Source organism: Giraffa tippelskirchi, chromosome 10 (assembly GCF_054371585.1).
Source record: "Giraffa tippelskirchi isolate mGirTip1 chromosome 10, T2T-mGirTip1v1.2.pri, whole genome shotgun sequence".
Taxonomy (NCBI): Eukaryota; Metazoa; Chordata; class Mammalia; order Artiodactyla; family Giraffidae; genus Giraffa; species Giraffa tippelskirchi.
In genome coordinates, this window is record NC_137284.1 from 5936085 (window position 1) to 5948945 (window position 12861).

General features: G+C 51.9%; 2 protein-coding genes across 3 annotated transcripts in view; one reads left to right on the forward strand and one right to left on the reverse strand.

Moving 5' to 3' along the window:
• Positions 1-3022: 3022 nt before the first annotated feature.
• Positions 3023-4491, reverse strand: C10H11orf86 (chromosome 10 C11orf86 homolog). Of its 2 annotated transcripts, none has more exons than XM_081532081.1 (2): positions 4164-4491; positions 3023-3617 (listed from the first exon to the last, which is right to left on the reverse strand). In XM_081532081.1, exons 1-2 carry the CDS (start codon positions 4431-4433, stop codon positions 3522-3524), a joined length of 366 nt encoding a protein of 121 aa, XP_081388207.1. In that variant the 5' UTR covers positions 4434-4491; the 3' UTR covers positions 3023-3521. The 2 variants fall into 2 exon arrangements, with proteins under 2 accessions (XP_081388207.1, XP_081388208.1); XM_081532082.1 differs by having other exon boundaries at positions 3522-3620; positions 4164-4433.
• The window catches only part of PC (pyruvate carboxylase), a 116478-nt gene continuing 106874 nt past the window's right edge, over positions 3258-12861 (forward strand). The window contains exon 1 of the mRNA XM_081532001.1: positions 3258-3467. The gene's annotated coding sequence lies outside the window, so the exon portion shown is untranslated. The remainder of the gene's footprint in view (positions 3468-12861) is intronic.

Sequence of the window (12861 nt, forward strand, 5' to 3'; positions counted from 1 at the left end):
TCTCCAAGACACCTCGAACCAGGTGCTATTATTAGCATTCTCATTTCCCAGAGGAGACTGCTGAGGCTCAGAAAAGGGACCTGCCAAGGGTCACACTGGAAGAATGTCCTAGAACTGGCTACGAAGAACCGAGGGCTACCTGCCTGAAGTGCTTTACATCCATTAATTTGGGTGAGGAGGGACCGTTATTACTTCTATTGAAAAGATGAAGAAACCAAAGCACAGAGAGGTTAAGCCACTTGCCTGAGGTCATACACCTAGCAAGCGGCAGAACTCGAGCATTTAGCCACAGAGCCTTTACATGCTTTGGTCTCAGCCTGACAATGAGGGTGCTGAGGAGGAGGGTGACTCTGGAGTTCCCTCTCAGGACACGACACACTCCAGTTTGCAAAGATTTTGCACACTTGCCACCTCACCTGCCATTCAGGCCAAGGAAAGGCACAGAGATCATCACCCTCATTTTGCAGAGGAAAAAATCAAGACCAGAGGAGGGCTGGAGCAAGGTCACAGAGCAAGTTAGTTGCTGGATAGGGGCTTGGGTCCCAGGTCTGACACCAAGGCCTGGGCCCTCCCTGGCTTCCTGCCTGGCTGGACACATTGCGTTTGGTGACCCTGAGGAAGGGGGTTTGGAGCACATAGGGCAGGTGGGTGCAGAATTCCTGCCTGGGAGCTCTGGAGGGGAGCCTAAGTCTTGCCTCTGGCTTGCTGTGGGGGGGCCTCGGTTTCCTCATCTGTAAAGTAAACAGCCTGGATCTCTGTGCCCCCGACCGCCTTTCCAGCCTGAATTCGCTGCCCTCCCTCTGAGAGGTGCCTGGGGATACAGTGTCCCCTGCTTTCCCCATTAGTGCAGTTTCGCTGCAGGGTAATTTTCCCCGCCTGCTTGCAGCCTCCTCCCATCTGGTGTGGCTGCAGGCCTCAGGAAGCTGAGGGAGAGATGTCCGGCCAAGCCCAGAGCGCTTCACACTGGTTCAGGAATCAGGGCCTCCTGCTCAATCTGCCTCACCACGCTGCCCAGGGAGCACTTACTCCTCTCTGCTTCAAAGCAGAGCAGCCGCTCATCTGTCTGTTGCCCTCTGCCGCAGGACTGTGAGCCCCTTAAGGGCAGAGGTCACGTGGGGAGATCAGAGCTTGCCAAGCAGTGAGCCTTCCAGTTCTGAGAGCAGGCACAGAGAGGCTGCGTGTGGCAGGGATGTTGAACAGGAAAGAGAAGGGAGCTCGGCGTAGAGGTGAAGGAAATCAGGCCCCTCCAGTTCCGGGCTGGGGCTCTGAGACCCCTGTGAGCACGGGAGAGCCCTGGAGTCTCCGCCCTTGGGGGCAGTGGGAACAGAACAAAGAAGCATGAAACTGACTCAGCAAGGATGTCTTTTTTTTTTTTCCATGTAAAATTTCCATATTGTATTTTTTTTTAATTTTTATTTTTTAAAATTTATTTGACTGCCTCCAGTCTTTGTTGCATTGTGCAAGATCTTTTGTTGTGGCATGCGGGCTTAGCTGCTCCAAGGCTTGTGGGTCTTAGTTCGCAGACAAGGGACTGAACCCACATCACCTTGCGATGCACTGGACCACCAGGGAAGTCCCTCGGTGAGGATGTCTTTCTGTGATCCTTGGGCAGCTGCTGGCCTGAGAATGACTCGGGCTTCTGCTCTTCTGGAGTCCCCTCTCTGTTTGGGCCACATTGACTGCCCGTGTCAGGAGGGCTCCGTGGGGAACCACATCACGCCATGAATAACCATGATGTGAGCAATGTCCTCTGGGGTCTGCTTGCCAATGGCCTGCCCAGCCCATGAGAGTGAAGCCTTCTGTGCTGATGAAACCAGGATGGGCAAGGCCTGGTACGTCAGGGGAGGCAGGGAGATGGGGAGGTGGGGGTGGGTGTTTGTTGCTCAGTCATGTCCGACCCCATGGACCACAGCCCTCCAGGCTCTTCTGTCCATGCAATTATCCTGGCAAGAATATTGGAATGGGTTGCCATGGAGGGGGACCATTTGCTGTAAATACGTGCAGAGCCGAAGCCAGGGGCACCTGCTGTGTCCTGGCCCATTCACACGGTCTGCAGCTCTAGATGCACTGCGTTCCCTCTGACCGTGAGGGCTTCACCCAGCCCCTCCCTCCATGGAAACACACATGCCCTCTCTTGGCCAGGCTGACTCCTACTTATCCTCCAGGTCTCCATTTCATCATCCGACAACTGCTTCATGAGACCTACAATAAGGTGTAGCTGTTGGTGGTGAGTGAATAGTCCTGCCTTCTCCAAGATTCCAGGAGATGCTAATAGGCGTGACTGTAACAAGTGGCCTCCAAATCAGTGGCTTATCCCAATGAAGGTTTATTTTGCATTCATATCACAGAGTGGTAAAGAGGGGCTCTACTTCAGTGCCACTGCCATCCCCGAGCCTTGGCTGGGGTCCCATTGGACCCTCTGCATCAGGCTGGCCGATGAGGGAAGAAGGAGACTCTCTGGGACAAAATTTTGCCAGGACCGTTCTTGTTCCTGAATGGTCCTGCAGGGTTCCGGGCTCTGGGGAACAAGGAAGCCTCTCCACTGTCTCTTGGGCCCTCAGGTCCCCCCCCCCACCCCAGAACGGACCCAGGCTGCTTACAGCTGTTCCCTCACCTTGGACCTTGGGTCTGTTTGACCTGGGAGAGCCCCAGGGACCCCACAGGAAGTGCCAGCCTCTCAAGGAGCTCAGGCCCTTTGGGGTCAGACCCTCCCCTCGGTGTGGCCCTGGGTGGGCCCCTTGCCCTCTCTGATCCTCAAGGCGAGCCCTGCCTCGGGGGTGAGCACAAAGACAGGGAGCTGGCGAGATCCAGGCCCTCCAAAGCTGGCTTGAGGTCAGCGCAGGGAGAATCAGGTTAAGACAAGTGGCAGATGAGGCCCAGCCTCCTGGAGACCCACCCCTCCCCCGCCACCCCACCATCAGTGCTTCTGCTCCATCATCTGGGAAGCTCTGGACACCACCTGCCCCCAGGGGGTTGGGAGAGCACTGGGGGCCAGTTCGTCAGCAGGAAAATCATTTACTTCAGCTCGGCAACCTTTATTCCTGTGTTCAATGCAGTGTTGGGCATTGGGTGCGGGTGGGGCTGGAGAGGCCAATGACAGCAATCCCTCCCCTGCTCCTGGCTTCTCAGTTCTCCCCTCTGTCTAGCAGGGAGGGAAGGCTCCTCTGCTTCCTTCACTGGGAGACCGTGAGACAGCGACAACGCGCGACAACACACAAGGCCAGACGTGGTCCTTGCCCTAGGGATGGGCTCGCTGTCGGGGAGGGAGGCCCAGGCCCCACCCACCGCTGGCAGCCGTTGAGAAGGGAGGGTCAGTGACCAGGCGATGTGCCAGAGCCGCTCAGCCGTGGGTCTGGCTTCACTGAGGTCTGTCCTGGTGGCAGAGGCCTGGGCACGCCACTAGGGAAGGCAGGAACAGTCCGTGTAGAGGCGGTCACCCCATTCACAGTCCAGAGGGCCATGGAGAGGTAGGTCACGTGCCGTCTCTTCCGGGTGCAGCGAGCCTCCTGCTCGTAGCCTCCTTAGCTGGTGGTGCCCAGCAGGGGCTGTGGGGAGGCTGACCGGCTCAGGGTCACGTTGGGGAAGCTGGTGACAAAGCTCTCCCACCTTCTCCTGATCTTCTGGAAGACAGAGGAGGGAGGGGAGATCAGAGCCCAGGTCCCTCCACTGAGAGGTGGGCTTCAGGTGCTGTTCCACCTACAGCCAGGAGGGGGTGGTAGACCCCAAAGACAGAAGCCCCTTCACTGGGCACCCTTTCTCCCGGAAGGCAGGAGCCCAGCAGGCAGCTCCCACCCATGGGGTCCTGATCCTCTCTTTTCTGGGGGGAGAAGGGACCATGGGATGTGACCCTGGGGAAGCTGTACTGACGCATCTCTTGCCTCCAGCAAAATCCACCGCCCAACACACTGAGAGACTGGTCATCTCAGAGCAGCTTTGACTATATCACCCATCAGCTCCAAAACGTTCCCGCGGGATAAATCCCAAATACCTTCAGGCCCCTCTGGAATACCTCTCTCTGCAGCCCCTGCCCTGACAGCTCTCTGTCTTCTTGGTCTATAGCCCCATCCGTTTCTGCCTCTGAGCCTTTGCTCTCCTGGGTCCTTCTGCTTGGGGTCTCGCCCCTCTCCTGTCGCACTCCTCCACCCACCAGCCCTCAGCCAAACCTGCTGATACTGCCTCAGCCACCTCTGGTCGCTTTCTTGCTCAGCCTGGATCAGCTTCTCCGTGTCCCCCAGGCTCCTGGGAAGCCGCTCCTGACCGGGGCTGTCCAGCCTTTCTGGGCCTCCATCTGAGGACTGGGACTTCTCACGGCCCTGTCTGAGGCTCAGCGCCCGGCGCAATCGACCTTCCGCAGGCCTCCCCCAGGGCTCCTGGAGCTTGCCGTAGGAGGGCCGTGGTCCTCGCAAGGACTGGCTGCGTAGCCCTGTCCCCATGGTTCTGGAGGCTGCGGGTGCGGGACTGCTTCACCCCTCGGCGAGCCACTGGCCTTCTGAGATGGCCTGGTGTCTCCACCCACTTGACAGGAGCTCCCTTGGGGACAAAGGTTGGTGCTGCTGAGGTGGCTGTCGTAAACCAAAGGGCAGGCCACCAGGGTCAAGCCTCCTGAGTCACCCACACAGCACACCACTGCCTCTCCACCTCCCAGGGAAGCGGCTACAGGCTTCCTCTGTTCCTCCCCCTCTTCCTCCTCCAGGCAGGCTTCCCTGACTACCCTGTCCCAAAGATCTTGTCCTCCCCTGAACTCTTGTAGCCCTGGCTGCCCAAACATTTTGCTGACAGTGAGAACAGATGGCCCAACAGCAAAACAGAGACAGACTTTTAAGAAACATGACAGCTCCAACCTAGAATGGTCAAATTCACAGGGACAGAAAGTAGCATGGTGGTTGCCAGGGCCCGGTGGGGTGGGGAGGTGGGAGGATTGGGGGAGTAGCGGGCGGTGGTAAGTTGTTTAATGGCTACGGGGCTTCAGTTTTGCAAGGTGAGAAACTTCTGGAGTTTGGTTGTACAACAATGTGAATGTATATAACGCTACCGAATTGTACATGTAAAAATCGCTAAGATGGTACATTTTATGTTTGTGTATATTTTTACTACAATCGGAAATTTAAAAAAAGAAAGAAAGAAAGAAAAAAAAGAGGATAGTTCTGGGGCTGAAAGTTAGGAGTGTTAGGTGTTTTCCAGGTCTAACTCTGCCCATAATTTTATACTATAGAATAGGGTTAAGAGCTCAGGCTCTGAGGACCAGCTGCTCCTAGGTAAACTGTGGTTCCATCACCCACAGCTGTGCGACGCTGGGCACCTTCTTTCCCTGGTTTCCTTGCCTGTAACAGAGACGGATAACTCATATGTTGTCATGAGGACTAAATGTGATGAGGCTGTGTCAAGCACAGGGCTTGGTCTGCAGCAAGTGCTCAATAAAAAAGTGAGCCGGTGTTAGACAGTATTTGAGGCAAATCCTTTCCCCTCTGTCAGTCTTCTCATCTGTAAAGTGGGTTGTTGTGAACAGTAAAAGAAATCATGAATGCAGGTCCCTCCAAGGGCAAGACTACCAGGAGCAGCTCTTTCTCCTAAGATGGGGGGAGGGAGACTGTACTTGGGCTGGGCCAGCCAATCCTTCGAATCCTAGAATTTCAGGGTTACGAGGGACCTCACACACCAGGTCCATGCTCCTTTTTGCTTTTACCACTATTTTTTGAGCATTTTTACTGGTTCTGGAGCTAATTCCTCCCTATATTTCCTTTAAACCTTATAATAGTCCTACGAAGTGGGAATCATTATCTTCATTTGATAGCTCCCCATAAGAGTCGGACATGACAGAGTGACTTCACTTTCACTTTTCCCTTTCATGCACTGGAGAAGGAAATGGCAACCCACTCCAGTATTCTTGCCTGGAGAATCCCAGGGACGGCGGAGCCTGGTGGGCTGCTGTCTATGGGGTCGCACAGAGTTGGACACGACTGAAGCTTCTTAGCAGCATTTTGTAGATTGGCAAACTGAGGCTCAGGTTAAGCACACCCAGTAAGCGGCAGAGCTGGGACTCCCGCCCTGGCCAGCCTGGCTTTAGAGCCTGTGCTCCAACCACTCTGCTCTCCTGTCCTGGTGTTGGTAGCAGAGGCAGATGTCCTGCGTCCTCTGTGTCTGGGGTGCTTTACGGGGTGCCCTGTCTGGGGTCAGGGAAGTGCTGGCTGCAAGACCTCTTGTTGGCTCATCCCAGACCCCTGGTCTTGTTCCGTCTCCTCTCTCAGAATTTCTAGGCCTTCCTTTGGTTCAGGATCTCCTGCTATCTACCAGATTCACTCCCCCTCTTCCCCCAACTCCCCGCCAGAGGAGCCAAGGGAGGGCCAATGTGAAGAGGGGAATTCATAAAAGGGACCCTGACCCTTTGCCCCAGCCTGTCTCAGAGGTGGACTGTGACCATCACTCCAACCCTAACCACACCTCTAGCACCCGAGCCAAGGACCAACCCTGACCCTGGTTAAAAAGCAACAGAACCATTACACAATCATCAACGTCTTCCCTGCAGCGCAGTTAGCTCAGATCCTCCCGCTCATCCCAGTCTGGGCTAGGAAGAGCTTGCTGATGACTCACAGGCTTCTGAGACGTGTCAGGGTGAATCACTCGCTCTTGCGTCATGCCTACAGCTGCCAAATACCTTCTTGCCAAGTGTGTAATCTTACAACAATTTCCCAAATCCACAAATCCATGGAGGACCAGGAGAAAATATGTTATTTTCTTTCTCTCCCCACTGCCTCCCTGCCTTCGTCACCGGGCGGCCGAGCTCTCACCTTTCCAGAACCTGCTGGGCGGCAGCTCCCTGGAAGCGGGTCTGACCCTTCAGCTGGGTTAGGGAGGCAGCCCCCTTTCTGGCCCTCTCAATACACACAGTAGCAGCAGTCACACCAGGATGTCACACCCCGGCACACTTGATATCCCTTGACAGCTTGGACAACATCTCTTTTATCTCTGTCCCCAAGACATGATAGAGTAAATGCTTGGTCTTAAATACTGGAGATTATTATGCGTCTATTGCTCTGTAACTATTTACCCCCAAACTTGGTGGCTTAAAGCAGCACTCAGGTATGACCTCACTTCCTGTAGGTCTGGGATCCAGGCACGGTTTAGCAGGGACCTCTGACCCAGGGTCCCTCGCAGGCTTCAGTCAGGAGGCTACAGTCACGTCCAGGTTTGACTGAGGGTGGATCTACTTCTTTGTGAGTTGCTGTACTGAGGGTCTTAGTTTCTTGCTGATTGTTAGCAGTTACCAAGGACAACTCATATCATGGCAGCTGGCTTCAGTGGGAGCCAGCAAGTGAGAGGGCTAGAGGTGGCAGGTGGACAGAAGTCAGATTCTTTGAGGAATTTAAGTCTTGGAAATAATCTCCCATCACTTTTGCCATATTCTGCTCCTCCAAGGCAAGTCACCAAGTCCAGTCAGTACCCAAGGGAGGGGATCCACAAGGGCTTGAACACAAAGAGGCTGGATCTTTGGGAGTCATCACAGTGGCTGTGACAGCTATGTGGTTTTTTAAAAAAACATTTATTTGGCTGCACTGCGTCTTAGTTGCAATACATGGACTCTTCCTTGTGGCGCAGGGGCTTGGTCGCCCCTCAGCATGTTGGATCTTAATTCCCCGACTAGGGGTCAAACTCGCGTCCCTTGCATTGGAAGGCAGATTCTTAACCACTGGACCACCAGGGAAGTCCTGCTGGGTGCTTTGAGTGAGCAGCTTAACCTCATGCACCTACAATTACTCAGCTATTAAAAGGGATGCTATTTTATCTCATCAAATCTAAGATAATATCAATGGAAAGGTAGCATTATTTTATACATCAGTAAGAAAGGATATCTACTACCCATTCATTGAAGCTATCAAACATTTGTTGTTTGCTTGTTGTTTTAGTCGCTAAGCCATGTCCGACTCTTTTGCAACCCCATGGATTATAGCCTGCCAGGCTCTTCTGTCCCTGGGATTTCCCAGGCAAGAAGAATTAGAAGGAATACATTTCCTTCTCTAAGGGCTTCTTCTCGATCCAGGGACCAAACTGTGTCGCCTGCACTGGCAGGCATATTCTTTACCATTGAACCACCTGGAAAGCCCACAGATATACATATTTAATTTTAAATGTTTGCATGTGTTTCAACTGATAATTTATCTCTTTGCCCGAGCAGGTCTTGTAATACAGTACATTTGAGGGGAACTAGTTCTTTTACTTCAGAACAGTGGTTGGTTGTTTTGGCCTTCATTTCTCCAGAGGAAGCTAGAATGCCAGGGTGTCAGGTTCAAGAGATTTTGGTCAACTTAACACCGAGAGAAATCAGAGAAAAGGAAAGATACATATTAGGTTGGCCAAACAGTTCACTGGAGATTTTCCATACCATCTTACCCAACAGTAAAAACGCTTACAAAAGCTCCCACGCTCTGAGCTAGGTATTGCCCTCAGGGCTTCGTGTATGTGGTCCTGGCAGCACTCCGAGGAATCAGGGGAGGATTAATCTCAGTTTACAATTTTATTTATTTATTTTGTCTGTGCCAGGTCTTCATCGCTGTGTAAGCTTTTTCCTAGTTGCGGTGAGCGGGGGCTACTCTCTAGTGGCAGGGCCTTTTCTCACTGCGGTGGCTTCTCTTGGCGCAGAGCACGGGCTCTAGAGCACGTGGGCTCAGTAGCTGCAGATGTCGGGCACTGAGCACAGCCTTAGTTGCTCTGCAGTGTGGCATCTTCCCGGATCAGGGATGGAACCTGCAGTGGCAGGTGGATTTTTCACCACTGAGCCACCAGGGAAGCCCCTAGTCTTAGTTTAGACAAAGCATGTATCAATAATTGCAGGGTCCCAGCGCTGGTAACACAAGTGCTCTTGCAGTTTTTTTTCCCAATATGCAGGACCTGATGACTATCAGTGGTGAGTCTGTCCCTTCTCCTGTCTGAGCCTGTCTCCTGGTCTGTAAAATGGAGCTGGGCGGGTCTAGCTAGGGTACACCAAACTTTCCTTGTTAAAAAAACACCAGTTGCTGAGCCCCATCACAAACCCCTGGCGTAGACAGGTCTGGGCAGTGGCCTAAAAAGCTGTCTGTACAATCCCATTCCAGGAGATCTGTTTCTGGCGGGAAGTCTTGGAAACATTATTGCTCAAGGCCCTCCCACCTCTGAGGACTGTGATCTTAGGAGTCAAATTTCAAACCAAAGTTCTTCCTCTGAAATCTGAAGTCTAAACATTCTTGTCTTCTCTTTTATACTGAGGTGGCCAGTGGAGCAGAAAGAGCAGTGTAGGGGTCAGTGAACTGGAGGATCAGTCCCAGCTCTGCCCCTAAATAACTCTGTGATCCAGAGAGGCATCAGTTCCTTTCTCTGAGCCTCAGTGTCCACACCTGCAAAATGGGTACAGCATACCTGTTCAGGGATGATGGGAGGTCCAGGGGAGCTATGGCTCAGAGCTGGGAAGAGGACATTACCCTTCTCCGCCTCAACCTATGGGCCCTTGATATGGACCTGCAGAGGTGCTAGACCTGGATCTACCTTGGCAGGTGGAAGGTCTGACCAAAGAGACCGTACGATGGGATGGACTTGTGTCTGGGGGATTCTTCACAAAAGCATGGGTGGAGTGGCCTGGACCCCTCGAGGATGTGGGGGTGGGGAGGGGAGGGAAACTTACAAAGAAGAGCAGAAGAGCTATTCCTGAACCATCCTCAGCCCATCCCATACCATGAGGGTTCCCTGCTGCTTAGAAAGAAGACACGATTCAGCCTGCAGAGAAGGGCTGTTCTTCAGGCAGTGAGGGGGCACGTTCACCACAGCCTAGCGCCCCACCCTGTCTTTCCATCAGTAAGGGTTCGTCTTGAGGTCTCACCAGCAGGGAGGCTGGGTCTCAGCTCGAACTGCTAGAATTTGATTAATAATGAAAAAAAAAAGTGATTTTCTTGTGTCGTCTCAGGACAGGAGATCTGGGACATCTAGGTTGTCCTTGTGAGATCTTAGGGCAAATCTGGCTTTCTGAATAGTAAACACAGAGGGGTGGGCTCTTTCTGGGTTTATAGTGACTGCTACAGTTTGAGGGGTTCATGGCTTTTTCTGGGAGCCCCCACTGACCTGGATGCTTCTGCTTACCCAAGCCTTCTCAGTCCTTCTCTTGGCCTTCCCCACAGCCCCTCTCAGGCTGCACTTGCTGGCGAGCTGTCCTCATTGACCCTCTCCGTGCCTTGACCCCATCATCTGCCCCTCACCTTTGCTTGGGCCATGTGTGGGGTCCTTTTTTACCAATAGCTTCATCTGACAAATGCTTGGTTTATGTGTGTATGTATCTATCTAGCTATCAACTTTGCCTCCCCCAGGAAGTCCTCCAAGCCCCCTCTCATGGAGTAAGGAGTTCTTTGGACTGTCATAGCACGCTGACCATTATCTCTAGCATAGCACCACACTGTTTTGAAATGGAGTGCTTTGAGTTTTGTCTACCTTTACTGGTCTGGGAGCAGCCAGGGGATGGGAAAGTACCTTGTTTTCACTGTATTTCTCTTGGGTGCAGCTAAAATGACTGTGGAGTGAAGGAATGGAACTGTCCCCATCACCTCATTTTCCTTCCTGGCCCTGTTGACACCTCCCCCTCCCTGTCAGACGGTGCCTCCCTCTCTTTAACTTTCCCCTTCCCCTTAAGTGTAGTGCCCTCTGGACTCCCCTCTCTACCAGACTCTACTCAGCCTCTGGAGATGGTCCCATTCACTCTGTAGTTTCTAACACTAAGTGTGGGCTGATGACTTCCATTCCTTCATTTGCCAACTATATATTAAGCATATACTGTGTGCCAAACTCATCTTTTGCAGAAGTGATGTTCAAGTGTGAGGAGGGGATGGGAGTACAGAAGATAAAAACCAAGAACTTGCCCAAAAGTAACAGTTACTTAGGAACACTAAAGCAAGCGATTTCCTGGTGGTTCGCTGGTTAAGAATCCGCCTGCCAAGGCAGGGGACATGGGTTCGGATCCTTGATCCAGGAAGATCCCACATGTATGGAGCAACTAAGCCTGTGCCCCTAGAGTCCATGCAACAGGAGAAAGCACTGCAATGAGAAACCCACGCACTGCAACTAGAGAAAGCCCCCGCAGCAATGAAGACCCAGCACAGCCATAAATTAATAAAAAATAATTTTTAAATTAAAAACAAACACTGAAGCAGACATACTCCCAGACGAATAGAAGCCTTGAGCTGTTCTGCAGTTGCCCCTGGACCACTCCCTCCAGAGGCCTGTGCGCCTCCCGACCGGCCCTCCACAGGCTGGTCTCAGCCTGTCTCTCCCACATCATCTTCCCCTGCATCTCCCAGGAACTCAGCCAAGTTCCCCAAGCTTCCTGGGCCTCAAGAATCAATTTCACAGGTTGAGGTTTGTTTAAAAAAAAAAAAGAAATAGATTCTTGTGTCCCACCCTGTGACTCAGAATCCAGAGAGGCCTGGGGTCCAGGAATCCCTTTTATTCTTAAAGAGCCCCAGGGGATTCTTATCATCAGGGAAGTCCGGGTAATAACTTCTCTAGGTCTCTCTGCGAGTCTCAACACTGACCCACATTAGAGCCATTTGGAGAGCTTCTAAAACTAGCAATGCAATATAGAGGATTCTATTCCCTAGAGAGGGACTTAAGTGGTGTCAACTACAAACTGGTGCTGGCCAAGGGCATTTGCCATCTGCCTCGGAGGAGACTGAATCCCGTGTGGCTGCAGCTGTTGAGCATCGACATGCCCTGAAAAGAGTTCAGTGTGGAGAATGAGGCACTTTGTGCTTCAGGGAAACTGGTGGAACAGGTCTTTCAGTTCAGTTCAGTTCAGTTGCTCAGTCGTGTCCGACAATTTGCACCCCATGGACTGCAGCCTGCCAGGCTTCTCTGTCCATCACCAACTCCTGGAGCCTACTCAAACTCATGTCGGTGATGCCACCCAACCATCTCATCCTCTGTTGGCCCCTTCTCCTCCTGCCCTCAATCTTTCCCAACATCAGGCTCTCTTCCAATGAGTCGGCTCCTCACATCAGGTGGCCACAGGATTGGAGCTTCAGCTTCAGCATCAGTCCTTCCAATGAATATTCAGGATTGATTTCCTTTAGGATGGACTGGTTTGATCTCCTTGCTGTCCAAGGGACTCTCAAGAGTTTTCTCCAACACCACAGTTCAAAAGCATCATTCTTCGGTGCTCAACTTTCTTTATAATCCAACTCTCACATCCATACATGACTACTGGAAAAATCATAGCCTTGACTAGATGGACTTTGTTAGCAAAGTAATGTCTCTGCTTTTTAAAATGCTATCTAGGTTGGTCATAACTTTTCTTCCAAGGAGCAAACATCTTTTAATTTCATGGCTGCAGTCACCATCTGCAGTGACTTTGGAGCCCCAAAAAATAAAGTCTCTCACTGTTTCCATTGTTTCCCGATCTATTTGCCGTGAAGTGATGGAACCAGCTGCATGATCTTAGTTTTCTGAATGTTGAGTTTTACGCCAACTTTTTCACTCTCCTCTTTCACTTTCATCAAGAGGCTCTTTAGTTCTTCACTTTCTGCCATAAGGGTGGTGTCATCTGCATATCTGAGGTTATCGATATTTCTCCCAGCAACCTTGATTCCAGCTTGTGCTTCATCCAGCCCAGCATTTCTCATAATGTACTCTGCATATGTTAAATAAGCAGGGTGACAAAATTGGAACCAGTCTGTTGTTCCATGTCCAGTTCTAACTGTTGCTTCTTGACCTCCATACAGATTTCTCAGGAGGCAGTTCAGGTGGTCTGGTATTCCCATCTCTTTAAGAATTTTCCACAGTTTGTTGTGATCCACACAGTCAAAGGCTTTGGCATAGTCAATAAAGCAGAAGTAGATGTTTTTCTGGTATTCT